This window comes from Miniopterus natalensis, chromosome 7 (assembly GCF_054644295.1).
Source record: "Miniopterus natalensis isolate mMinNat1 chromosome 7, mMinNat1.hap1, whole genome shotgun sequence".
Lineage (NCBI taxonomy): Eukaryota > Metazoa > Chordata > Mammalia > Chiroptera > Miniopteridae > Miniopterus > Miniopterus natalensis.
The window spans coordinates 77,578,837-77,606,360 of NC_142087.1; the positions used below are offsets into that span (position 1 = coordinate 77,578,837).

The following is a 27,524-nucleotide window of genomic DNA, read 5'->3' on the forward strand; positions in this document are numbered from 1 at the left end:
TTCTGGTAGCAGGCAGCCTCCAGGAGATCCCTGCACTTTCACCTGTCACTGAGCGAGGGGAAGTTATTCCACCTGTTTGGGAGCCCATCGCAGTCCTCTCTGCACAGTGCTAGGGACAGAGTGAACACTCAACAAACGTTTGCTGCCCGAGTCAACAAAAGGACCTGATGAATCTTCGCTATTCTAATACTCTCTAGTAAGCCCCTGAATGAGGAAGGCTACACATCTCTCTCTGGGTCACATCAACAGCAAAGGAATATGCTAGAATGGTCACTTTGTCCAGAGCTGCTATCTTAGGCTGCTGTGGTACTCACTGAGGGATTAAAGAAAAATGCCCCCCCATTCCAGAATTTCCTGTCCTGTCTTGTGGTTGATGTAAAACATTCCCAACTCCCGCCTCCCTCTTTCTCATCACCTCTTTTTCAGGGTTAAAGAGGTTGTGCGTTTGCAAAGGAAACGATTAAGCAAACCCAGAGGTCTTGGCGAGGGGACCTGATCTGCTAAGGCCCTCGGTTCTGAGAGCTGGGCAGTGTGCCCGACGAAGGGTTGCACAGGAGATTTTAGCCTTGGTCGGGGACCGGTGCATAATTTCCTGTTTTTGTATCCTCAGAACTGCTAAGCTACTTGTGAACAACTGGTCCGGAGAGGGAGGGGTGGGGCTGCGGAGAGAGGGCTCGGAGCCCAGAGGGGAGGAGAGGGCTGTGTCTCCTCCAGTTCTGGCAGAACTTCTGTGAAAGTGGAAATCTTTTTTTAAAGGCAGTGAAGGAGAGACTAGAGGCAGATTCTAGACGTTGATGTTGGGGGTTTGGGTGGTAAAGGGAAGAAACAAGTTTGAGCAGGAATTTTAATGGGCTGCCAGATATCCAAATGTTCCCATAAGCATGAGCATTTATTACGCACTTACTGTGTGCCGGGCACAGTGCTAACTGCTTTGCCTGGAATATGTTATTAAATCCTCATGGCAACATCACGGGGTGGGGTCTACTATCAGCTGCATTTTACGGATGTGAAAGGGAAGCCTGAAGATGCTGAGTGACTTGGGATTTCAAGCAAGGCCTTTTGGACCCAGAGCCTGTGCCCTCAACCACCACTCTGTTCTGAAGATAAAGGAAGTGACGAGGCTGTCACTGGACCATGATCTGCATGTTCGTTTATTTAGATCCAGGGCCGGGGCCGGGGCCCTGACCAAGGTGGCTTCTGATTTTTGTCTTCTCTCAGAGCAGGGCTTCAGAATGTGCTCGCCATGTTGCCCTTCAAACTGCTTTGCCCAGGTTCCAGTGCCAACTGGTACCTTCTCATTGCCAGAAAGGCAGGGTTCTGGAGAGGCCCCTTGAGTCCCAGCTACCTCCCCCCTCCCCCCGCATGGGGCCCCGTTTCTCCTGCGGTGTCCAGTCCCCTGGCTCCAGGAATGTCACTTTTTTATCTGCCTGGCCCTGATGGTAGTTGCTGCTTCCTTCTCTGTCGTCTGGATGGCCTCCTGGTCACAGGCTTGCCTGTCCCCTCTTCCAGCCCCTTTAAAACCAGTGCCCATATGAATTTCCCTCCATGAAAGTACTTGGCACGAGCTGGGTTTTCCCGACAGGACCTTATGTGAGACACAGACGTTTGTGCCTTAGACACAGACCCCGAGACAAGAACATGGGTGCAGGTAGTTTATTTGGGAAGTGATCCTGGGAAGCACATACTGGGGGAGGGGTGTTCATGAGTATGTTACTGCTGGGGACAGCCAGGTTTCCGTCTTGCTGGGGACCCTTTTGGGAAGATGGAGAAGACACCTCCAAATTGTCCGACCGAGAGATGGAAAGCTGAGATATTTGTCTGCCATCTTCCATCCTTCACTGGTTGAGGGATGCCCTGGGGGCATAAAACTTCAGGCACTTCCACAATGCCCTGCATATGGGCTGAACAAATTCCCACAACCCCTGGAGAAAGCTACCAAGAAGGAAAGCAAATAACTGAGGGGTCCATGAGGCGGGAAGCTGTCGTTGCTGCAGGTGAGCTCGGAGGTGGGCCGAGGAGATGGGAACGGGGCATTCACAGCATCTGCTACCATGGCAACCTGGCTCCTGTTATAGATTCACACAACCAAGGAAAGCCAGAAATGGGACTTGACTTCAGAACAGGAAGGACACCAGGGAAAATCAACATTTATTTCTTCCCTCCTCCCTCACTTCCCTTGCTTTGGATAATCCAGCCAGCCAACTGGTTACCTGGGTGGGGAGAGACTGGGACACAGTGTAAGGGTGTCCCAAAGATTGGATGTCTTTCGGCCCGAGATGGAGCATATGCATCCTGCCGGGCAGGTGTCCCCTGCATCCCAGCGATGCCTAGTGAGCGCTATTGCTCCCCGGGCACTACGCGTACGTGCTGTGAATGCTTCGCCTCTCTCCTCTGCTCAGTACCTGCCGGAGGTAAGCGCCAGGGTTCCTTCCATTCTACAGAGGGATAAAACAAGGCTCTGAGAAGTGAAGTCACTTGCTCAAGATTTCATGACCTGGGGTCACGTCTGTGTGGGTGGTGCCCAAATCCAAATTCACACTTACAGCCCTTGGGAATCAGCATCTAAGTATCCAGTCAAGGGCCAAAGCCATTTAGAAGTTTTATGGAAGTGGGAATTTCTTTTTTTTAAATCCTCACCGGAGGATTTAGAGAAGGGAAGGGAGAGAGAGAGAGAGAAACATCAATCTGCTGCCTTCCATATGCTTCCTGACTGGGGATCAAACCCACAACCCAGGTGTGCGCCCCGACCGGGAATGGAACAGGCAAACTTTCGGCGCCCTGGATGACACTCAACCCACTGAGCTGCTCTGGCAGGGCGAAGTGGGGATTTCTTAATACTTTTTAAAGAGTCTTAAAAAGAAAATGATCACACATTATTTTTAGTAGATAGTTCAGGTCACTTAATGAATGTTAGTTGAATTGAGTTTGCATTAGACCCTACCTACAACCAAAATACAAATTGAATGTGTCACACTCCAGCTCAGATCTCTCCCATGGCTCCCAGTTGCCCTTGGGAGCAAGTTTAAACTCACTGTGGGCTCCTTTCCACGTGTCCTTGAGGACCTGGTCTGAGCCTCCTCTGCAGCCTCCACCGTCTTATCTGCCTTCCCGCACCTCACTCGGCCACGCTGAACTACTTGCTTTTGCACCCCTTTTTTGCTGAGAAGCCCTTTGGCTCTTACCTGTGCCTTCCTGAGTTCCACAACACCTGCACCTACCCCTCTCACATTATATTATTACTGTCTTTTTTGCTTGCCTGTCTCTCCCACAAACATGAAAACATGCCTTTAAGAGCTTAGCTTAAGTTTCAACCTGGCATAGACTCAGGTCCAGTGTTAGCTGTTATCTTTGCATCTTCAGGGCTGTTTTTTCAAACTTGATGTTCAGTAAAGTGGTAGCTCTGCCCGGGTCAGTGGTTTTCAAATTTTCTCGTGCATCAGAACCACCTGGGTCCCAAACCCAGAGTTTTTGATTGAGTGGGTTGGGAGTGGGGCCCAATAATTTGCATTTTTACCTAGTACTCAGGTGATGCTGACTATTATGGGACCACACTTTAAGAGCCACTGGGCTGGCCACCTGGGGAGGGTGGAACAGTCTGATTAGAGTGACCAAACACTTGGAGCTAAAATCAGCTCTTACTAGAGGCAACTCAATTCCCAGTGGATGTGGCCATAGAATATTGATCTATCAATTTATCCATTCAGCCGATATTTATTGAGAATCTACTACGTCCAGGTCTTCTGTGATTCCCAGGCCACCCAAAATATAAAGTTGGTTGTTTTTTCCATTCCTGTCAGCTCAGCCTTGGAAGAAGCTTGAGGAATGATAGTGTGATTACAAAAATTTAAGTTGGTGTCATTGCAAAGCATTTAAGCCATCCTCACCAGCCTTGCCTCCCATATCTCCACACTCAGTTAGAGGGAGGGCAAGTGACTTAACCTCTCAGTTCCCTTCCTGAACAACGGGGTAACAATGGTGCCCACTTGGTAGAGTTGCTGTGAGCACAGAGGGAGATGGAGCGAGTCCAGTTTTCCCCCCTTGTTGTAGTTTTCCTCATTAAACTTGACTGCTTTCTAGAAGTCAGTCAACAAACACATTCTTAAGATCTGCTTTGGCCCAACCTCCCATTTGTCCAATGGGGCAAAAGAGCCTGGCTAGAGATTATAGGACCCCTGGTCCTGGAACTCCCCCATGTGGCCAGCTCGGAAAGAAGCCCTCCTTCTTGAGAGTAAATTGCGTAACCAATGTGCTCCTTCAGTGGCCACCGTCGTCAGAAATGCAGCTGGGGCCTTTTTGTCAAGAAGTGATCCTTTGGGGCGGGGAGCCATACAGGTGCATGCCAATCCCCTCATAATGAAATGTAAGAAAGGAAGCAGTTCAGTTCAGTTAGGGGCGTACAGTTTTAAATTAGATAATGCATTCAAAAAACATCCTACAAGCTGTGGAGTGTGATAACCTCAGGTATTATTATTATTTCCCTTATTTCGGTGAAATTTCATGGGCTGCTAAGTCTGTGATGGCTGGTTAAAGGGCCAGGGGATGGACAGGCTCCAACGAGGAGCTTTCTGGGGAAGGGAAACAGAGGAGAAAGGGTTAAACTCCCCAGAAAATCAATTTATGCAAAGGGCTGGATCCTGACCCGCATTCAGGCCTCGCTAAAGATCTGAATTACAAATGTACCGAATTTGCTGCTCAGTAAGTAATTTCTTTTCTTCCTAATGGAGCCTATCCTTCCAGAGGGCCAGGCCACTGTTTTCACGAGAGAGTGAAGGAGCTCTAGACCGCAGAGGAGCCCGATGCTGCTCACCCTGGGAACTGCCTTTTAAAAGGCTTAAGGAGGGACGTGGGGAGTCGGTTAAAACCAGCCCTATCCCCTCTCGTTTCTGTGGGGCGCTCTCTGCGTTTGCTCCTTGGGTGAGTTAATAACTGAAATCACGTCCCTGCTCTGTAAGGAAGGTAGGCAAGCCAGTTGCCTCTTTTAAAGCTGAAGATCAATTTGGGACTATTTGACATAAGAAATGACGTTTGTCATGTTCAGTGGGCAGAAATCTGCTCCCTTCCAGGCCCTTTGAGAAGGAGCCAGCAGGGCTCGGTTAAAGAGCCAGCAGATTCTAGCCTCTGGGAATCTAACTGAAATCTGCGCTGTTTGCAAACAAACAAGGACAGTCAGCCACGGGGGGTGTGTGTGTTTAAATCCCTGGTAATTTGTTTAAGGAGAAGGGGTAGGTCAGGGGGGTGTGAGAACAAAAACACAAGAACTGCATTTTCTTTCTCTTTTCCCTCCCTTTTGGGCATTTTTGGGGGTATGTGTCCCTTCCCCCAAATGATGACTTCAGGAGGGACCTAAGGACTGCTGAGAACAACCGTGCCGTTGAGTGAAGTCTTGTGTGGACATCGGTGAGAAAGCCACCAGCAGCTGGCACCGGGAGCGGAGTTTTTGCTTTTTGTTTCCCCAGGGGCGGCCATTTCAGCTCAGCAGCCCGATTCTTGGGAAAGGCCACCTCTTCTTGACACCGGAGAAGCCGCACTTCCCTGTGCACCTAAAAATAAATAAGCAAACAAGTAAATGAGAACACAGGCCTGGCCAGGTCCCTCAGCCCCTTCCCGCCGGCGTTTCTCTTTCAGTTTCGGGGCTCAAAGCCTCTGGGGCAGGTCAGCTGGCCCAGCGCCTGCTCTGAGGAACATCAGTCTCTGTGGCTCCTGTGCCCAGAGCTTTCCTGAGCTCACGTGGGGGCTTTCTGCTCCTTTCACGCTAATTCAGCACGGAGCCTGGAAATCTGTGTTTATTGTAAATGCTCAGGAATGGGCTCTCAACTAAAACAACAAAAAACACCCCATAAAACAAAAACCACCCAAAACTAAAAAATGGAGTTTAACTGGCTTCTTATACAGTTCGACGTAGAATCCCTCACACAAGTCGGCTCTGGCTTAACCGTCCGTGCCTTAAAAAACGAGCGAGCAATTTCAGTGAAAGCTTGCTCTCCTGGGCCAGGATGGGAAACCGGTTACAGAAACGGCTGGCATGCTGCGCAGGGAAATTCTCGGCCAAGTACCTCTTCTCAAAAAAATGTAAATTTTTTTTTCTGGGGAGATGGCAGAGGGGAGGCTCCTTCTGCATATGACTTAGTTCCTCCTGGGGTATTTCTCATCAAGGCCAAAAGCCCCAGTGTCCAGTGAGGTGAAACTTGCAAACGATGCTGTCACCTTCCTCGCTGCCTGGTGTGGCCCAGGCCCCCCCCCCCCCCTTCCCGTTTCCCTGGACTCTTCCCCTGCTCTGTGATGGCAGGGCTGAGGGAAAGCCAGCTCCCCCAGGGGCTTCCCCAAGGGGTAGTTTCCTGATTTGTGCCAAGTTAAGCATTGGGACCTGAAGTGCCAGGAGGTCATTCTCAACCGGGTGAGTCAGACACCGAGCGATCCCCAGGCCTGGGCAGGAGGCCTGAGGAGCCTGGCTCAGCTGCAAGGGAAACACTTAGGGCCTTTATTTGAAACCTTGCATCCAGCAGGCCCCAGCAGCAAAGGGCCCCCTAATCTGGTTTTTTAGAGATACCATGTATTTTTTTCTTTCCTAAACACATTCTCTAAGTGTCTCACTGCCAAAGCCATGGTTTTATTTGCCTGAAGTGCAGACTTAGGAGAATATATTCCCGATCGATTTATTTCCGATAGAAGTGTGATGGATTTGTATGAGCCATTGTGTGTGTGGATCTGTGTGAGTTACGTGCATCTATTGGTATGTGTGTGAACAGGAGTATGTGCACATATTTATCTTTTCCTGTATGCATTTATGTTCATGTGTATAAATGTGTGCATGAATTTATTTTTGTATGCAAGTGTATATTTATATTTATTCACAGGTATGCATTTATGCTCATATGTTTGAAGGCGACCCTATGTGTGTGTGTCTGTATGGACCCTGCCCATGCAGACATCCTCTAGCTGCTAAGGGATTCCCAGCTTCTCAGCGCAATTAAAGCAGCTTGCCCTTCCCACCACCTCACAGGGTGGCCCATGACTCACCAACAAGTAGAGGCGGGCCCCTTGGCTCAAGGTGGCCCCAGCTGCGTGGTGCAGTTCGTGCTTCAGCGCCCCCTGGGGATGGTGCAACTCAACTCCAGCTGAGCCCAGTCTGCTCAGCTCCTTCCAGCCCTCCCTCAGTATTTCACATCATAGGAATGAATCCGTGTCTCAGTCTCTGCTCTAGGCAGCCTGGCCCAAGACAGTACTTTTATATAGGTGCGTGTATGTGCAAATAAATGTGCATGTGCACACATTTGTGTTCGTGTGTGCCCCCACACAAGGAAGTCTGGAGGATCTGGGAGAGAAGGCAAGCTGTGCGAAGAGCATTGATTTTTTTTACTAGGGCAGATAAAGGCATCTCAGACATGGGATGTCAGAGACCCGCTTTAAAAGTGGAAAATTAAAAGATGCTTTAGATGTAAATGTATTTTTTATTAAATCAGAGAAAGATACAGTACATGACATCAGCCAATCATATGCTACTTTTGAATTACATTTTAATAGACCCATGGTCCTATTTACTCCTCTGTACAGGATGAAAAAAACTCAGATATTTGAATAATCTTCTGTAAATTTTTATTAACTGGGGTTATAGGGAGGGTTTTATCAGAGCACATCCTGAGAACATTAGGAAATTACAGACAGATTTGAGATAAGTGCCAGACAGAACAGATGAAGGAAGCCCTGAGCCATCTGAGAAACATTAATAATGTAAGATCGCAGAGACCACATCTTTGTTAGGGACGCGGAGGCAGGATTCAGATGGAGCCCCGGGCGCCCCCTTGTGTCGCAAAGTAAACTCGCAACTACATTTGTTTTTTGTTTTTTGTTTTTTGGTTTTGTTTTTGAAGTTGTGATCCTTGCCCTTGTCACCGACCCTCGAAAAAGCAATTGTTGACCCAAACCGTTTCAAGCCCTCTCTAGTCAATCTTGCCCTCCCTTCAATAACGTGCAGGGCCCTGTCTGAAAGGCCCTTACTCTTTCCTTTGTTCATTCCCCCACACATTCCATTTCAGGCCGCTGGCAACCCCCGACCTGGAGCCCTGGGCTCCCTCCTAGAACCAGGAACTTAAATGGGGCTTCCTCTCCCCTCCGATGAGCCTACAAAGCTTGATTACTCAGGGCAGCCATTTCTTTCCTGAAACTTACTTGTCTCTGCCGTTTTTCATAATTTAGCCAAAATGCATTCCTCTCCCCCGCTCCCACATCCACTCTTCTGACCTGATTAGTTAACTTGCTAAACCATTCTAACAGTTATTTACCAGGAAAGATTGGACCAGAGACGTAAATAATACACCTCAATATACAACAGCTCAGGCTTAGTTTGTAGGCAGAATTTCATTGGATGGCCATCAGAAGAAAAAATATATACATGGAGTGGGTTTGGGGAGGAGATGGACAGGGAGGAGGCATCTTGGTGGCAGGAGGACTTGGTGGGAACTGTGGCGATTTGTTTACTTGGATTTGCCAACTGGTCCAATGGATACGGGGTCTGTTTGCACTTGAGCGTCCATCATCCGCTTTGGTCCCTGGAGAAAAATATAAAGAAGTATTTCCTAATGAAGATCTGGAATATCAGTAGCAATAGCTGCCATTTATTTAGCACTTACTCTGCGCCAAGCGCTGTGCTCAAATAAACGCACCTTACTGGCCAGTGGTGGATAAGACAATAGTCTCCCTTTCGATGTCCAAATTCAATGTCACAGTTTCTAGCTCTGTGAAATCTTGGACAAATAACTCATTGTGCTTCAGTCAGTTTCTTTTTTTCTTTTAGGGAGGAAGGGAGCGAGAAACATCGATTTGCTGTTCCACTTATTTACGCATCCCTTGGCTGATTGTTTGCGTCCTGACTGGGGATCAAACCTGCAACCTTGGCTTATCGGGATGACGCTCTAACCAACCGAGCTGCCCGGCCAGGGCCAGTTTCTTCATCTTTAAAATGGGGGTGATATAGCTTATCTCTGAGAATCGTTCTAAGATAAGGTGAGTTTGTACTTGTAATGCACTTAGAACAGTGCCCGGGGCTTAGAAAACTGTTCACGATTATAGCTTGTCAGTCACCCTCTCTAATCACTTTCTAAGCACACTGCCCTGTTTAATTTTCTTACAAAACACATCATGTGTGAAATGACACGCGTCTAACATCTGTCTCCACTGCGTGGAAGCTCTGTGGACTGTCTGCCGTATCCTCGGAGCCAGCAAGTGCCCAGCACATAGTAAGTATTAACTGAATGTGGCTGAATAAACTGTGAGCCAAGTACTGTTATCACTGTGGTCTTCATTATTTAACCTCTTCCGTCAAGTATAATTTACGTACAATACAATTAACCCATTTTTGTGCACAGTCCTATGATCTTTGACTAACACAAACAGTCACGAAACCATCACCAAAATAAAAATATGCAGCAGTTCAGTTGCTTCCAAAACCCCTCTAGACCCTTTGGAGCCCACCCCCGCCCCCCAGCCCCAGACGCTGGCAGCCACGGCCTGTTCCCCTCCCCTAGATCCTGCCTCCTCCTCCAGGGTGCCACGGCCGCGGGGCACAGGGCACAGGGCCCCTGAGTCTAGCTTGGCTCACGCAGCCTAAAGGGCTTGGTCCCGTCCTGCTGCGCCTGTCAGGGCCCTCTCACTGTCGGCCCCGTTTCACAGGGCAGTGGATACAGTGTAGGGTGTAGGGTGGAACACGGGTAGTCTATGCGGTGCGGTAAAGTACACGTGTGGGGCAGGTGGCACACACAGTGTACACTGTAAAGCACACACAGTGTAAAGTAGTGCGATCGGTAGTGTGTGTGCACAGTGCTGTGTCTATAATGTCGGACAGGACAGAGCACCCCAGGACGGTGTGTACTGAGGAGTATGTTATATATACATACGTAGGAACCTACCACGGTAAATACGGCGTGGCATACAGTATATATAGTACCGCTCAGCACACCGCAGTGTATCTGCTGTAGCACATGTAATATATAGGGTATATTATATACCCTATATATAGGGTATAGTATAGCATCTACAGGGCTGGGCAAAAGTGGGTTTACAGTTGTTCGTATGGAAAATACAATAGTTAATAAATAATAATACAAGAATAAAGATGCCCCATGGGTAGGGTAGCCTCATAGGCCCTGGTGAAGGACAGGTAACGCAGCTCACAATGCAGCACCGCAGGGCGTGCGTGCAGGACAGACAGGGTGACGTACAGACCGTGGGCGTGTCTGTGGGGCACCTACTGTGCAGAATACACCGTTAGTCTTCGGGAACATGCAGATGGCAGGACCGCGCGGCACAGGGCAGGCCGGGGCTCAGGAGCCAGGGCTCGAGGGGGGACTCGTCTCTCTCTGGCTTGTGACCTCTGATCAGCCCTTTGCCCCGTGAGCCTGTGGCCTCGATAGTCCACACGGCGGGTCCTACGGCTGTGACCACACCTCACAGTGCCCCATGCAGCTGACTTCAGTGTCACACACACAGCAAAGGAGGAAGCTCCGTGAGCCTAAGTCACTTAAAGCAAGTCGTCCCCTAGCGAGCATGGGTCCAGCTTCTGTCTCCCACTTGCCTGCACCCCGCGCTAGTCTCCCAAGTGCGACGCAGCTCCCAGCCCCCCGGTTTACGTTGCGTCTAAATGTCTGATGCTGGGATTGGACCGCAAACTCCTCAAGAAACGCCAGTGTCTTACTCATCTCTGGACCATTACAGCCCAGGCACAGAGTGACTAAATAATACTCAGGAAACAGTTATTGCTTCCTGACCAATTACAACCTGCCAGGCTTTGTTCTAAGGACCCGCTACCCCACCTCATTTCACCTCCACGCTAGCTCCGTGACGTCAGTACTGTTAGTCCCACTGATAAGGTACCTGAAACTCAGAAAGGTGACCTGTCCAAGGCCACACAGCCACTAAGTGGTAGAGCTGGGTTCAAATCCTGCAACAAGCTTCTAGGTTTCTAGGGCCTGGACTCAGGCTGCTGTTTTAGTGTGAAAACCGCCATAGACAATATGTAAATGAACGTGTGTGGTTGTGTTCCAATAAAACTTTATTTATAAAAGCAAGTGGTGGGCTGATTTGGCCCACAGGTTGCAGTTTATAAACCCCTGGTCTAACCTTGACACTCCTGACACTATTGATACCTCTTCTTTGAGGGAGACTGTCCTGTACACTGTAGGACACTTAGCAACATTCTTCGTCCCTACCCACAATGTCCCAACAGCACCTATTCCCAGTTGTGACAATCAAAGTTGTCTCCGGACACTGACAAATATCCCCTGGGTGCAAAATCACTCCTGGTTTGGAACCACTGGTGAGACCCATCTCATTAGATCCTGGGATTTTGTGGGTAAGGAGACATGCAGAGAGCATCCTTTGGGCCTCTGGCAAAGGAAACCGAGAACCCCCAAGAAAGAGAGGCACCTGGGCTATGAACGCAGAAACCTTCCCGCGCTATACACCACCCAGTGCTGAGCAGCGCTGCCGCTTAGCAGGTAATGGCTCAACCAGAGCTCTGGGCAAGTAACATGCACAGTCGGTTTGGAAATGACAAAAACGCATGATTAGGGTTCACACTCTGCAAGGAGCAGAGCTGAGCATGGAGGCAAATGCCACCAAACCACCGAACGCTGGTCAGTCTTATCCACCGTCCCCTTCGGATTCTCTCTCCTTTCTTCATCGCCTCTTTGAAACTAGAGGGGGGCCTTTCACCCGAGGCTCAGCTCTGGGGACTCAACTCTGTGCTAGGGTTTCACATCCCCAAATGGCCTCAAATTGTGACTGATCACACTCTCTCAAACTGAGGCTCTGCACACATCCTCAAGGACGCAGGGACGAGGCAGCAACGTGGTGACATCAATCATAACACTACGCTTGGGTCTGAGATTCCTCATTTCTAACAGGATCTCCAGAGACGCTGTTCTGAAGACCACGCCTGGGCCAGGGGAGCCATCCCCCTCACCTTCCTCTGCCTACTAGAGGTCACCAATGCCCACAGACGCTCAGGGAACAGAGCAATTATGAATGACCGGGTAGGTCTAGGGTGCTGTGCTTCATGTAACTGCCCCACCTTATTGCCGCATGAAGGTTAACCCCAGGCCATCGGCCCCACGACTGGCGTCAGTGTTATTTCCTTGCCTTGCCCTGCTGGCTCAACCCACAGTCCCCTGTGTCCTCAGTCCGATTTCACTTGTTTCCCCTCCTAGTTTATGCTGATCATCTTATCATCTGAGTCATGCCCCTTCAGACACTCCTCGTTTGCCAGGATTTACATTCTCCTGAGTAAAATGAAACATTTCCTAGTGTCCTATTTCACTCCTTCTAGCCATCCATGGATCCATCCATGCAGCCATCTGCCCATCCAGCCACCTACTCTCCATCCATCCATCCATCCATCCATCCATCCATCCATCCATCCACCCATCCATCCAGCACTAATGGAAGGTCTACTATGTTCCAGCCACCACGATGGGAGGAGAGTGCACTTGCCCATGACAGGCGTGGCCACTGCCTTCCCAAAGCCAATAGTCTAGGGAGGAAACAAAGAACCAAAGAGGCAGAAACGAAGAACACAAAAGGCTGATTAATCACTTCAAGTCTGGCCTCCAACTGGGCTTCCCTGGAGCGAAGGAGCTCAGTTGTAGTCACCTGTGCACCCTGCACCCGGGTCACGCGTAGAGCAATTTCCCTGGTTTAAATTCTTCAGGACTGCCTTTGAGGAGTCTCTCGCAGACGAACGCCAGTGCTTCTTGCTGTTCCCTGTCCCTGCCCACCTCTCCCGTCCCTGCTTTCTCCTCCAGCCAGGCTGCCTCTCCAGCACACCTGGGCACCCGTCCTCCCACTGCCTGGAACTCATTCTGCCTCCAGACCATCCCTTGTCTCCTCTGTCCGCAGGCTAATGGAGATCCCACATCTCCTCCGAGAAGCCCTCCCTGATGCTCCTCTCAAACTCAAGGCCAGGCCACTCTCCTCACCCTCAGGTTGACCTTCTAGGCCTGCCTTCTGCCTCTTAGCTGTTCCCAGCACCCCACCCACCCCATCAATCCCGCCCTGACTGTCGCCTCCAGACAGCAAGGCCTATGCCCACCCAGCTCTCCCTGTGCCCAGCACAGTGCCTGGTGCACAGCAGGCGCTCAACAAACACGGGTTAACCAATATCCGGCCAGCCCCTACCCAATCTGTCCCCTCTGGAGGCGGGAGGAATGCCCCTGGCCGAGAGCCCAGAAAGCAATGCTGAAAGAAAGGATCCACCTACCAGGCCCTTGAAGAAGCCCCCGAGGGACTGCCGCCGCTTCTCGGCTCTCTTCGGGGGCTTGTCCGGGTTCTGCAGCGCGTTGGCCGGCGCGGGCTCGGCACACGCACACGGGGCGGGCTCCTTGGCGTCCTGTGCGCTGCCCCGCTGCCTGTTGCTCTCGGGCGCCTTGGCCTTTGCGGAGCCCTCCCTGCCCCTCGGCCCTGCTCCCGCGGGCTCGGGCGCTGGCGGGACGGCCTTCTGCGGGGGGTCCGATGCCTGCGAGTTCAACAGAACGCGTCTCAGTGGCTGCAAGACAGCTCTCAGCGCATAGGTTAAAACAGATGCGCAAACGCTGGGTGCTAGCTACGTTTTCATGAATCCCGGGTGAAATGCCGAAAAGAAAAATGCGCCAATACTTATTACAGTACAAGGGCGCGGTGGGGAACATCCACTTATTCATCTAATGATTCGTTAATTTCATGCTTTCCCAGCAAGCATTCTATCTTCTCCTTCTGGTACTAGAACCTGGGTTTTCCCCAGGCGACCACTCCTCTCGTCTCTGGTCCTTGGGGTTTAGGCAAACTAAATATGCCCTGGACAAGAGCTCGTAACTCAGGCCTGGACAATCAGAACATTGCATGTGACTGGGCTGCTGTGATTCATTCAGGACAGCCAAACACAGATAACAGCTGAGCTAATCTCAGAGCTTTGCTACAACAACACACACACACAGAGAGACAGAGAGAGAGAGAGAGAGAGACCAGCTCCTTTTCTGTTGAGTTTAAAGATAAAAGCCTGGAGCTTCCAGAGCCACTGCCATTTCCTGGAAAATTCTGCTCAAAAAGTTAGCTAATAGAGAGGAAAGCTGAGAGATGAATAGAGAGAGAGAAAGAGCCCACATACTGATGGCATTGTGTGTGCCCCTGGATCCAGCTGTTCCTGAAGCCCTCTCGCGCTTGCGCAGTTTTGAGGGGGTTTCTGCATGTGCAACTCCGTGTGACCCTTCTTGGGGATACCTTTTCTTTCCTTTATGTCTATCTTGATTTCTGGTGTGAAATTGCCCTTTTGCTTCATAAAACATGATAAAGAAGAGGATTGTTTTATTTTTAGTTTTGAACTTATATCCTTTCACGCTAAAGTGAAATGTTTACAATCCTACTTGGTTTCTACAGTTTGGAAAGGTGAGGCTGTAAAATCCAAAAATCTAGAAAATATTGGATAAATTACAGATAACGAAAAATCTATTAGAAAGCAAAAGTCTTTTTCCCACAATTTACTTGAACTGAAGCATCTGCGGGGGCCAGAGAGCTAAACTAAAACCATGACCGAGGCTACTGGTAAGACTAATCCCATGGAGACCTTATCCCCCAGTTGTGAAACCAACGTAGGGCCAAGGAAATATTTCTCTAGTGTAAGAAAAACAGCAGTTCAAGCAAGGCTGTCTTTGATGTTAGGGAGACAATTTGGAGTAGGGGAACTGTGGTGACCTGAATGTCACATGCCCAGTCTAAGTATCTGCTCAGACCCAGCTGAGAGGTGCTCTCTATGTAGGATTACAGCCCAGTGCTGTCAGATCTGGTTTTTCAATGGAAACTTAAAATAGAATTTTTAAAACGTGAAATATGTCCATTTTTAAATGCTGACTTCTCGAGTTTTAAAGCCTTGTTCAGGGCAAACCACCTCTGCACCAGTACCCTGTGGGCCACATTTGACCTACTGCATATATGTTTAGAATCTCTGATCCATAAAGTTACACACTGTCCCCAGGTCCAGAAATTCTATGACAAAGAGGCAGTTTGATTGAGAAGGCAGCAACCACAGAGCTGTCGTTGACACCCGTGGATTAAGCACACCCCTTGGAAAGAGATGAGAAGACAGGGAAGATCCCCAGTCCTGAGGTCTCTGCAGGTTGCAGTCCCCTGGAGGGCAAAACCCCTTGCAGAAAGCAGCACCGGACACCCAGTGCACCTGAGACGCTGTTCTGCAAACACATGTCCTCAGTATTTCTGTTGGATCCCAGCTGCCTAAGTTGTAGCAAATGCTAAGATACAGATGTTCAAGTACAACAGACAGCCCCGGGCAGATACTCGCTTTCGAATGAGCCAGACTCCTGCCACGATGCTCTGCGGAAAGGCCAGAGACCAGTGACCCCATTCAAACAGCTTACTAACTGTTTTTGTTGCCCGGAAGATTTTAAGATACAGTAGTGAACAGCTAAGAGCTTAGTGTCTGAAGTCAAAGGGACCTGGTTTTATTGTTATCACACCCTCGCTGTGTGGCCTGGAATAAACTGTTCGATCTCTCAGCTTCCCCATCTTAGGGGGGTAATTAAGGAAATCATACCTCATGGAGCTGAGGAGACTAAACTAGCTGGTAATGGAAAGCCGAAATGACACCATGTGGGGCCCATGTGAAATGCCAAACATAAGGGGACCAATCACCTTGGTTTGCCTGGGAGTGAGGGGGTTCCAGGACATGGGACATACAGCTTTAAGACCAGGAAAGTCCTGGGAAAACTGGTCATCCAGGTTTAACATCGCCCGAGGTGATCCCGAGAAACTGTGTGGACCCAAGTGACGGGTACAGATGAGGCAGGCACTCAGGAAATACTGGTTGAATTGAGTCCCCCCCGTCACAATTAAGTGAAGATTTAAAGGACAGGCAGGAACTCCCCATGTGGAGCAGAGGGAAGGGCAGTGTGAAAGCTTTGCAATAAGAAATAGCTGGGGAACTCTGGCTCCTGCAGAGTATCCGCAGAGTCCAGGTGGCTGCCCGATAGCCAGGAGGCACTTGACCCAGAGAGTAAATGAGTTGGCAGGGTAGGGGTCGCACTGGAAATGAGGCTGGGAAGAGCCGAGAACATGCCAGCTAAACCCCCGCCGAACCCAGTTCACAGGCCACTTACTTGGTAGCTGGAGTCTTTCCCATTTATTTCTTCTGGGTGGGTGATCCTTCCATCCCCTTTCACTGACTAAAACAACAAACAGACACCGGCCTTTCAGCTACTGTAAGCGCAGCAAAATAGAGGCGCGAAGGGGGTTCTGATGCGGGCGGCCGCAGGCATTGGCTGTTGAGATTCAGATCACGCGGAAATGGACTACTTATGGGATGTACAATTTCCATGTGGTCTGCACCCAGAGTCTCATTAAATTCAAGTGCCGGCCTCCAAAAATGACAATAACAACAGTCTTCATCTCTAGGGCTAGGTAATTCTGGGATAAATAAATGGTGATGAGAATACCAATGCTGGAGCCAGGAGGTGACGAACATATTGAATGAGTGAATCAGTGAACAAACGGGTTGTCCAAAGATACAAGTTTCCAGTTTCAATGAGCAAGTACTAGGGGTGTAATATACAATGAGATGACTGTGGCCTCCTGTGCTGTGTGACACACAGGAAAGTGGTTAAGACAGTAAGTGCCAAGAGCTCTCATCACAAGGAGAAACATTATTTTTCCTTCTTGTCCCCCATTTCTTGTTTTGGGCCTGTATGAGATGATGGCTGCTAAGTAAACTTATTGTGGTGATCATTTCATAATATATGGGAGTCAAACTTTTATGCCGTACACCTGACACTCACACAGTGACATATTTCAATTATATATTCATAAAACGGGAAAAATAAAAATAAAGTAGATGAACAAACAATTAAACCACTGGTAGCCTTTCATTTGGTGACATTTGGTGGCCCTCCCTCCCTGCCTCCCTCCTTGCCTCCCTCCCTCCCTCTCAGCCTCCCTCCCTCCCTCCCTCCCTCCCTCCCTCCCTCCCTCCCTCCCTCCCTCCCTCTCAGCCTCCCTCCCTCCCTCCCTCCCTCCCTCCCTCCCTCCCTCCCTCCCTCCCAGCCTCCCTTCCTCCCTCCCTGCCTCCCTCCCTTCATTCCCCCTTCATTCCTCTCTCTCCCTTCTCTCCCTGCTTTGTTGGCCCTCCATTCCTTTCTTTTCTCTGGGCCGAGCTCTCTTTCAGAGACGAATTAGGATGGTTCGTGTTGGGCTCTGTATTAAAAAGACCATAAACCACAGAAACTTATTTTTCCCAGCTGTCAAAAGCAGCAGAGTTCCTGTTTGAAGGGCCTGACTTTCGTTCGGAGACGCGCTCTGAGCAGCCTGAGCGCCGTGAGCGGCTTCGGAGCCTGCCCCGCGTGTGGCTTCGGAGCCTGCCCCACGTGTGGCTTCGGAGCCTGCCCTGTATGTGGCTTTGGAGCCTGCCCCTCGTGTGGCTTCGGAGCCTGCCCCATGTGTCGCCCGGCGCCCCTCCTCCTGGAGTTTGCCTTCGTTCAGGGGCCTGCCAGAGGCCGGGCCTGCACCTGGCTGGGCCCTCCAGCCCGCGGCATGTCCCTAACGCCACTTCCTCTTCCTTCTGCTGTGTCACGCGCTCCGATGTTTTGGGCCTCTGAGGCATATTTGAACCATCTCCGACACAGAGCTCAAGATATTCAAAATCCTAGCGGAGATGCGGTGGTCAGTTTACATTCCCTTAAAGGGAATGAAAATGAGTTTTGATGGAGATCCATTACAATCAAAATTGAGATTTACAAGAAGAACTGGGATGCCACTTGAATTTAGTATGACAGCACTAACTGTCGGCAACACTGTTTACTAGATGGGCCTCACTACAGCAAATCCAAGGAACGGGACCTGCTGGAAATTTCCAGGGTAAACAAAGGCTGTGAGTCCGAACTTTGTGTTTTACCGAGGTGCTCACTTGAAAGTAAACCGGACAATTCAGACAAAATTGCACCACGGAATTCAGTCTTATTTTAGAGACAAGTACTTTCAGAAAACTACGTCCAAGCTTTATGTCTGTCATATATTAAAGCTCTCTTTTGCCTTGTAATTTCAAGTGAGGGTAATTTTAGGGAATTTCAGGTAAGCCCAAGACATAAAAATGATGTTTGCACAGAAAACATTACTAAGATTATCACCAAAAGGGAGCTATGGTTGTTCTACCTCCATTTACTCTCAAAGGGAACCAGCTGGCAGGCGCCCGGGGAGCAGAAGTCGCTTATGGGTTCCAGGGTGAGCTTTAAGTCAGCAGCCTGAGTGTGAGCTCTGGCTTTGCCAGTTAGCAGCCCCGGGGCCTCGAAGCCCCTCAAACCCCGAGTCTTAGTGCCCCCCTCTGCACAGCGGCGCAGGAGGAGCGTTTGCTTTACAGGGTTTCGTATTGATAAGGAGCCAACACATGCACAGTGCCAGCCATGCCACTTGTACGCAGTAAACGGTAGCTATTATTATTATTATTATTACCATTAATAAGCGAGAAGTGCAGAATCCCCTTTAAGGATAGAAAGGAACGCAAGTCGCTGGTGAAGGCAGAAATTGCCAGACAAATGCTGCTTTCAGAAACCTTTCCTTAAAGAGCAGCTCAGGATTCATATTTCACACTCAGGGAAGAATCTGAGATCAAGAACTTTGGTTAGAAAACTCCTGTTCTTGTTGTTTTAAAATTACCATTACAAACCATGGTCTCCCCCCCACCCCCCGCCCTCCGGATAGTAAATGTCAATAGGTTTTCGTAGACTTATTAGATTGAACATAGTCAACAGAAAACTGATTTCTAGACTCTCCTCATTTAGGCCTTTAATTTGCCCAATATTGAAGCTCACTATTTTCTTACCTGAGCAGGAGAATGTTATTCTAACGAAGAGTTGCTCACAAAACTAATGGTCTAAGGAGACTGGAGGTGGGGATTCAATGAGACAATGTATGTGATGTGAGTTTGGAGGAAGAAAGTACTTTTCAAGTACAAGGTGTTATTAATATTAACAAATGATAACCCGTATCTCTAGATTTCTCTCTACCGCCTTTATGGTTTCATCTGCCTACCTGCTGTGTGGGGACATGAATACAGTTCTCTACCCACTTGTTTTATAAAAATATACTAACGCTTCAACTATCCAATTTCTTGACATACAGATGAATTAATGCACAGAAGAATCTTTTTTTAATTTTATTTAGGGCATGCCAGATGTCAGAGCTGTTCCTTGCAATTATTTTGAAATAATTGTCTGTAGGAGCCCATGGGTTTTTGTGACGTGCTCTATCTACCTGTAATGCAGAGACTTATGCAACTGTTTTCCCTGAAATAAAATTATTTGGAAAAATGATACTTTTTCTATTTTTACTTTTATGAGGTTGATTTCTGGAAAGAAAACTCTCTCTCTAGAAATGAACTGGGCAATGCAGTTATTAAAATAAAAACTCAGTCTAGAGTTGCTTTGTCACGGGATAGTGAATACATTATCTGAAGGAACCTTGAGGGCGACGAAGTCTAGACGGTAGAAAATCAATGATCTGATGAATGGAGACAGATCACAAAACAAGGGGGATGCGTTTGAAATTGAGTTTTCTCTTCTGCTAAATCAATTATTTTAAAAAACTATATTTTGTAACAATATCTAAAATCAGTTGAAAGAGTCCCTTATTTTGCTCCAAAAAGAAACTAAACTAAAAAGCCCATAGTGATGGGCCAGGCACTGTCTCTATTTTCAAGCTCTTAGAGCAGTTTTTTTCTTTCTGCATAAATGCAAAGACCTTAGATTAGTTTGGAAGCCATGAATTGTAGCCTGAAAGTGTTTCCTCAAAATAACTGCTGAAGCTGACTTCCAGGAGCCTACACTAAGGCATATTCACAGATGCATAAAAGGTAGAGGCGAGGGGGTCATGCCAGTTAGTGGAGATCTTGTGTGTAAGACACAGTGTGTGCTCACTGAGTGTGGCCGTTAGTGAGAAATAAACATCTGTTGCCCTGGCCGGCCTGGCTCAGTGGTTAGCGTGTTGGCCACGCACCGCAGGGTCACGGGTTCGATCCCTACCCTGTGGAAAATCAATTCCAAAGGACTTTCGTTTTCAATTTTGTTCCCCTAACAGGTTTACCGGTTCAGATTTACCTAGTTTCTACTGCTAGAAAAATCACCAAGCAATGGCTAGCTCTGTGGGATGAATGTAAGTAATGCGGGACCTCACTAGGATTTAAGGATTTGTTTTGAATGGATGGTTTAGGTGTCTTTCATGCTTTATTTGGAGTCTCTTGTATGTTCCTCTCTGTTAAATGGAGAAGTACCATGTTGGTTATTTGGAAGAGAAAGTCATTGTGTTTGAGATATATGTTATCTCTCAACTCCATTCAGAAATGGGCAGGCTGGATCACACTCAATGCTACCATGAGCTATTTGGGGATCCCTTTTGTAATGTTGATGGGTTGCCAGAAACAGGCCAAATGTTCTTTTCTTTCTTGACGTCATGTAAAAATTATTGGTTTAAACATCTCAAACCCTGATCCCCATTTTCAATGCCAAATTGCAGAATAAATGGCCAGGAATATAGATGGGGTTCCAGACCCACAGGCTGCCCACTCCTGCCCCCACGCGCCTTACTCCACGAGGACCCGGCACTGAAAGAGATGATTCCTGTCAACGGTTTCTAAGAGTTACTTCTCATATGCCTCGCCTCCCACTGGCAAGGGTGTTGTTTTGTTTTGAGGACTAGAAAGAATTCCTTAACAGGTTGTGACTGTGAAATTAGAATTGCTTTCTTCAAGGATATTCCCAAATACTCTTGAAAATAATGAAATTCTTGTTTTTTCATTAAAAGAGAATTAAATGTTTTACATGCTTTTTTTTTTTTTTGCCTTCTGACTGATTTGGGTTTTAGCTCATTGTATTATTTATGTTTTTGGATCTTTAGATATTTAATGTGCATGACTGCTACATTAAAGAAGTCTGTCTGCATTTTTTCCATGCTATATAAATGAAGAGCATGGTGAATTCACCAACTAAATTACACATATTCATTCTTATAAAATTATGTTGTCATTTCCTCGTTTGAGCTATCTACAAGTCAGCTTTGTCCAAGTTTGTGGCACTCACATGTCACCTTCAGGATTTTCCCAACATCAGTATGTAATTTCAACTATTTATTACTTAATCTTTTAAAAATGCCCATGTTCTTTATGCCAATAAATGTATTTCCAAAGGAAACTGCACATCATTGCCATAATAAGAAAAGCAATATCTTTTACCATAAACAGAAGGAACCTTTAAAAATAATTAAAATTAAAATTAAACAATAATATTAACTTCTAGGTAGATACCATTGTCTGTTGAAACTCAAGATCCAAGGCCAGCTCTTTCTTTGTTAAAAAAGGGGTTAGTAGAAACCTGGGCTCAGTGGGCTGGGCATCATCCTGTGCACCAAAAGGCTGCTGGTTCGATTCCCGCTTGGGGCACGTGCCCAGGTTGCGGGCTCGATGCCTGGTGGGGGGGTGATCAGGAGGCAGCCGATCAATGTCTCACTCTTGCATCGATGCTTTTCTCTCTCCCTCTCCCTTCCTCTCTCTAAAGATCAATAAAAATAAAAATAATAAAAAAGGAGTTAGTAGAGTTAATGAAAGGTTACAAAATCTTAGCAATAAACTGAGATTTTTCTAGAAACTGTGATAGAATCCGAAGTATAAAAGGGCATTTTCTCACGGCGCAGTCCCACGCCCTCTGCCCCGCCTGCGGCTCTGTCCCGCGCCCTGGGCCTGGCCTCTCCTCCGGGGGCGTCCGAGCGCCGGGGGCCAGCGGCTTACCATCTGCCTGAGGAGCGCCAGCAGGGAGGTTCTCGGTGGCTTGCCGTCTTCCCTTTTGGGTTTTCCTTCGGGGGGTGCGGGCAAGGCCTCTCCCTCGTCGCTGAGATCCACTGTCTGTAAGGCGCAGTCTGCTTCCTCGGACTTTATAACCTCTACTGGTGATTCACACACCACCTGGATTATTTTGCCAGGTAATGAGACAGTGAAAAAACCCACATTCTCCCCAAACATGTCTTATAAAGTGGGGTCCAGGTTGGCCCTTTGTCCACCTAGAGGCCACAGGTTGGAGTCTATGACCACTTCTACACAGGCTCATCTTCAAGAGGGAGCACTCATGTCATGCAAGGTGCGCTCCCAGCCGATTTCTGAGCAGCTGCCAGACAGGCTGACTTGGAGGCAAAAGCCCTGCTCCACAAAGGCACAAGGCTTAGACAGAAAGTCGCTTTTGGGGACTGCCCCTCAAGCATGCTCAAAACCCCTTCCCTTCTAGAAGGCCCGCCTCTGTGGTCTGCTATAAAGGTGAATTACACCTGGGCTGTGTAAATATCAGGAGCAATCATTCCCTGGGGTCTGACTTTAGAGATGGTGACCGTGACATCTTCCACTCCACATCTGAGTTCCCTGCGACTGTGGAGAAACTGTCCCCTACACAGAAAGCATAATGTGACAGCTCCTCCACTAATAGACTCCAAATCTTCGTTAACTCATTTCCCACCACACCCCAGGCTGTCATTTGCCACTGTTGCTTAGCTGAAGTTCATGCCTTCAGAAGAGAAATGAACTTGGCACGAAACTCTGGCTAAGCTGCTTATGGCCCCCAGCAAGGTGCCCAGTGAGCTCAGTGTCCCCTGAATGGCTGTGGTGGGAAGGCTGGCCAGCCCTGGGCGCAGGTCTGAGTCACCTGCCTTCTGACCCCCACATGTGCTCCTGTGCATGGCCTCACTGCCTTTGTGCTGGGCCCACTCACACCTGAGACAGTTTCTGCATTGGCTTTGGTCCCTGCCACCGGACAGAGAGGGTTTTATAATTTTGTTTTTGTTTCCTTAGGCGGGAATTGGCAAACCACTACCAGATCCATCCCTTAGTCTGGTTACGTATGGCCTCCAAGCTAAGAATGGATTTCACATTTTTAAAGGGTTGTAAACATCTTTTTTAAAACATGGAAAATATCCACTAGAGACTGTGTGTGGCCTGTGAAGTCTAAAATCCTGAATCTCTGGCCTCCGATGTACAAGTTTGCCGTTAATTCCCTGCCTCGGAGGGAAGCACTGTGAGCTTGGTATTCCTGGTGCCAGGTCCCGGCTTCCCCAGAGTCCTGTTCTTGCTGTCAGGGACCAGGGGAGGTAGCTTACTGATTTCCAAAAGCGCAGTGTGCTGGCGGAGAAGCCACGTCCTGCCCCTCAGTGCAGAACACACCATTGGCTGAGTGGCCTGAATGATCCAACGAGGACCCTGCCTCTGTGTTGTCAATGGGAGCAGGAAGGTGCCCGCCCGGCAACGAGCCAGGGTGCAGGAACACCCGAAAGAAGGCGTTACGCCACCGTTATCTCTCCCTGCCTTTTGTTTCTTAATGCACTTTGTAAATAAAGATCTAGGTTGGGGGGTTACAAACTCAAAAGTCCCCAGGAGTCAAGAAGTTGGCTTTCAGCAGGTGGTCTCAGCACCAACTGACCAGATAGATGACAAGAAGGAGTGGCGGGGACTGTAATGGACAAAAGACAAGTTGCCCATCTAAAGGTATTCCAAGGAAAAAAGCGCTGGGCCAGCCAAAGAAAACATGTCTGTGAGGAGGCTTCGCTGCGGGGCCTGGCTTTAGGAAACCAGGCTCAGACTGGAGCAGTGAGAGACTGGACTGGCAGTCAAACGGGGACGTGGGTTTGCGCACCGAGGCCTGATTCAGTTCATCTGCATTTCTGAAAAATCAGCTTCAGCCACAAGAGCCCTGGGGTGAGCCTGAAACAGGCAGCTGACACAGTGTTTGTGAGCATAGCTTCTAGCACCAGCCTGCCTGGGCTCTAAATCTCAACTCCGCCCCTCCCAGGGGCTCTAACAACCCAGGGTCCCCACTCAGCATCTCCGCCTGTATGTTCTCATTTTTCCGTGGGAACAGTATAGACATCAGAAAGCGATTTTCAGAGTCAAATCAGGCAATGCATGTAAAGTGCCTAGAACAGTGCCTGCCTGGTACATGACAAGCTCTCAGTTGGTGCTACTGCTTGTCACTTGTGCTATTATGAGAGCTGCTTCCCCATGGGCATGGATTACCTGGAATCACCCACCATGCCCATGTGCACCATTTAGAAAGGATACTAATACCTACCTGCTATTGTACCAATCACTGTGCAAGGTAGTTTTTTAAAAAATTAATCTTCACCCAAGGATATTTTTTCTATTGATTTTTAGAGAGAGTGCAAGGAGGGGAGGGAGAGGGAGAAACATCGACTGGTTGCCTCCCGCATGAGCCCCAACCAGGACCTGGGATCGAACCTGCAACCCAGATAAGTGCCTGTGACTGGGACTGGAAACTCCACCCTTTGGGTGTGTGGGCTGGCACTCTAACCACTGAGCCACACTGGCCAGGGCGCAAGGTAGTTTTAATATATTACCTCAGTAAATATTTTCAGAGACAGCTCAGCGCAGATAACATTATCTCTATCTACAGATGAAGAATCTGAATAATTGAATGGCTTGGCCCAAGTCACACCACAGGTAAGGAGCCATTTCAATGAGGAGGAAGTTGTCTACCAGTAACTGAATATCTAATAGTGACTTAATCAATAATGATATGGAACAAAAAGTTTGACAGTTGGAAGCTCTGGGATTGACTTAGCAGCTCCGCAGTTTCTCTAAGAACCCGGACTCTTTCTGTCCTTTGGCTCTGCCATCCTTGGCATGCTAGATTTTCATCCTTTTAGTTGCTACCTCATGGATATAAAGTGGCTGCCACAGGTCCAGGCATCACATCCTCCAGCCAACGTTCTAAGAAGGAAGGAAGATCACAGCAAAAGATTTGTTCCAAATGAACTTCTGTACTTTAATCCCCTACCTCGGGGTACATTTCATTGGCCAAAAGTAGGTCAAGTTCTTACTCCTAAACTAATAACTGGGGAAGAATATGGGTTATTGGTTTAGACTAATCACAATTAAATACTTTGGGGGTGTAGTAGTCGGCAACCTCACCTAAGATCAAGGGACGACAGGCGGAGAAAGGAGAAATGACCCTTAAGTAAATAATGAACAGAGTCTGGCTCACTGTCTCCAGCTTCAGAATTATTCTGTCTTTGAAGCAGCACATTTTGTGTGTGTACAAGGGCATGGAGGGAAAATTACTCACTTGGTCAGGTTGTACGGCAGTGCCTTTATAAATCTGCTCTACCTGCTTGCCAAACGTCTCTTGCCTGGCCTTTCTTAAGGTTGGCAGGTGTTAACTCGTAAATCCTAGATCAGAGTCCATTCTGAAAGGGCAAAAAAAAGGACTCCCAAGAAGTTGGCTTTCAGCAACCAAGGGAAGCCCAGGATGGAAACCCAGAAGGATTTAAGCTAAATCAGGAGCTTATTTGCATAGATGGACATAAGAATTTCATTTTTATTTGGATAGTTTTCTGATTCTTTCCAGGCTGTGGCTTTGGAAAAAGCTGTTCCTTATTTGGAATATCTGATTGTATCTGCACATTTTAATGAACACAATTAAAATCAGATTTGTGTTATAATTTAGAATTAAATCTCCCTTGCTTAATGTCAGTAGGGGATATTAGATGCTGCATGAAGATATACATTTTGGCAAAATATAGTTTCACTTTCTGCCTTGGACATTATATCATACCACTCTTAAGATTTGGCTTATACAGTTTTTACTAGAGCTGTGCGTTTTGGAAACTGATTTCTAGCAAGTTCTATTTCCTCCACTTAAATTCATATACAACATAATACGGTTGGTATTAAAAGTTTTGATTTTAGGATCTGTTTTAGATTCTTTCCGATTTGATTTATAACATGATTATTTGATTACAAAGACCCTGTAGAGATTTTACTTTTCTATCCAGTAACTATTCTCCCACATTCTATTCACACACCCAGTTTTGCTTTGGGGGAAGCAACCCTTCCTAACTTTAAGACGGCATAAGCTGAATGAAGCTGGTTGGGTGGGTCTAAGTGAATCAACATGGTCTAGCTCCTTGACCATACCGGTTCAGGGTGGCAGTATGTGACAAATTGCTTTATTTTCCTGATTATCACTCCCCCTTCCTGTAAAAGAATTATACATCCGTGCCCATTGCTGTGTGACTTGCTTTGGCAAATGGAACGTGAGTAGACAGGATGGAGATCAAGACTGAATGAAAGCTTTGGAGGCGATTCAAGGCCCACCCACGGCACTATTTTCCCTGTCGTTACAACTGTATGTCCTTGTCAAAGGGCGGCTTCTTCATTCTAGATCTCAGTAGGAAGAGGCCATGAGGATCTCCCAATAGACGACTTACAGCTGATATGTAGCATGAATGAGAAAAAACAGAATCTTTGCTGTCAAAAGCCAGTGAAGCTTGTGGCTTGCTTGTTACTGCAACATAACCTGCAAAACCTGACTAATAGAGCCTGTGAACCCATTTGAGCCAATGAAAGGGAACACATTCGGGACATGTAGGGCTGCTGCTCAATCAGTCTCTCCTTTGCTCTGAACTGGGCGATACGATGTTGGCAAGCTGAAAATATGGCCAGCCCATGAAGGCTGGGTCAAGGGAGAGCCCTGAATCAAGGTTATTCGAAATGAATTCTACTTCCTAGTTATGATGGCTAATAAATACCATTTTTCTTTTTTAATCCAGGTTGCGTTTTTGTTTTTTATTTTCACTTGGAACTGAGAGGATACTTAATGAGAGAGATAAACAACAGAAATAGCTGTTCCCTTGATCTTATAGGTCATTGGGAACAAAAGTCCCCCCCCCCGCCATTAGTTAGAACATTAACTCAACTAACAGCCAATACATTTTCAGATTACAATGGAAAGATTCAATAACTTCAGTGGTCAGAGAGATAGATTTTACCTCTGATAGGACCAGAAGTTCATTCTAGGGAAGTACTGAACTTCCACAGGTGTCAAAACCTTATTTTTCTTTTCACGAAAAACTTTAGGCAATGTTGAAGTCACTCTCTGTCCCTTGCTTTGTATTGTTTGATAGGTTGGTTTGGAAAATTGTGGTAGAGAAATGTAACAAAAAAAACCCATATTTTAGCCAAAATAAGTCTCTAGTTAATGAAATTTCATGATATGGTTAAGAACATCAACTTGTCCAGTTTTGAAGGTTTAGAGTCCTACACATTGTTCGGATTAATCCCATTTCTTTTATGTGGGAGGAAGAAATTGGTTTGCACTCCATGTGGGCACTGGTCAGCTGAGAGATGTATAATTTCATGAGGAAACATAATCACTGGGAGCCCTCGTTCATAATGTTACAAGTCCTAAGCACTGGCGATGGCTGCAGGGGGAGCACCTTCTCCTGCAAAGGGCTTTGTTACAACTGCTCAGCTTTACAGCATCGACCACACGTAAAGGAATGGGTGTGGCTGTGTTCTAATAAAACTTTACTCATAAACACTGAAATTTGGATTCTGTATAATTTCAAGTATCATGAGGTATTATTATTTCTTTTGTGTGTTTTTTTTAACCATTTGAAAATGAAAAAACCATTCTTAGCTTGTGAGCCATATAAACACAGGTGATGGGTCAGAA

The 27,524-nt window shown here is 47.6% G+C and overlaps 1 protein-coding gene across 7 annotated transcripts in view; it reads right to left on the bottom strand.

The window, feature by feature from the left end:
* Positions 1–5,467: 5,467 nt before the first annotated feature.
* The window catches only part of BCAS1 (brain enriched myelin associated protein 1), a 63,586-nt gene continuing 41,529 nt past the window's right edge, over positions 5,468–27,524 (bottom strand). For 3 of the 7 annotated variants that reach the window (XM_087818634.1, XM_016212242.2, XM_087818633.1), the window contains 4 exons: positions 21,800–21,973; positions 16,134–16,199; positions 13,250–13,504; positions 8,472–8,546 (listed from right to left, as the gene is read on the bottom strand). In XM_087818634.1, the coding sequence (XP_087674760.1) occupies positions 8,472–8,546; positions 13,250–13,504; positions 16,134–16,199; positions 21,800–21,973 (570 nt within the window). Of the gene's footprint in view, positions 5,541–8,471; positions 8,547–13,249; positions 13,505–16,133; positions 16,200–21,799; positions 21,974–27,524 lie in introns of those variants that run through there. The other 4 variants (XM_087818637.1, XM_087818636.1, XM_087818632.1 and 1 more) reach the window with 3 other exon arrangements.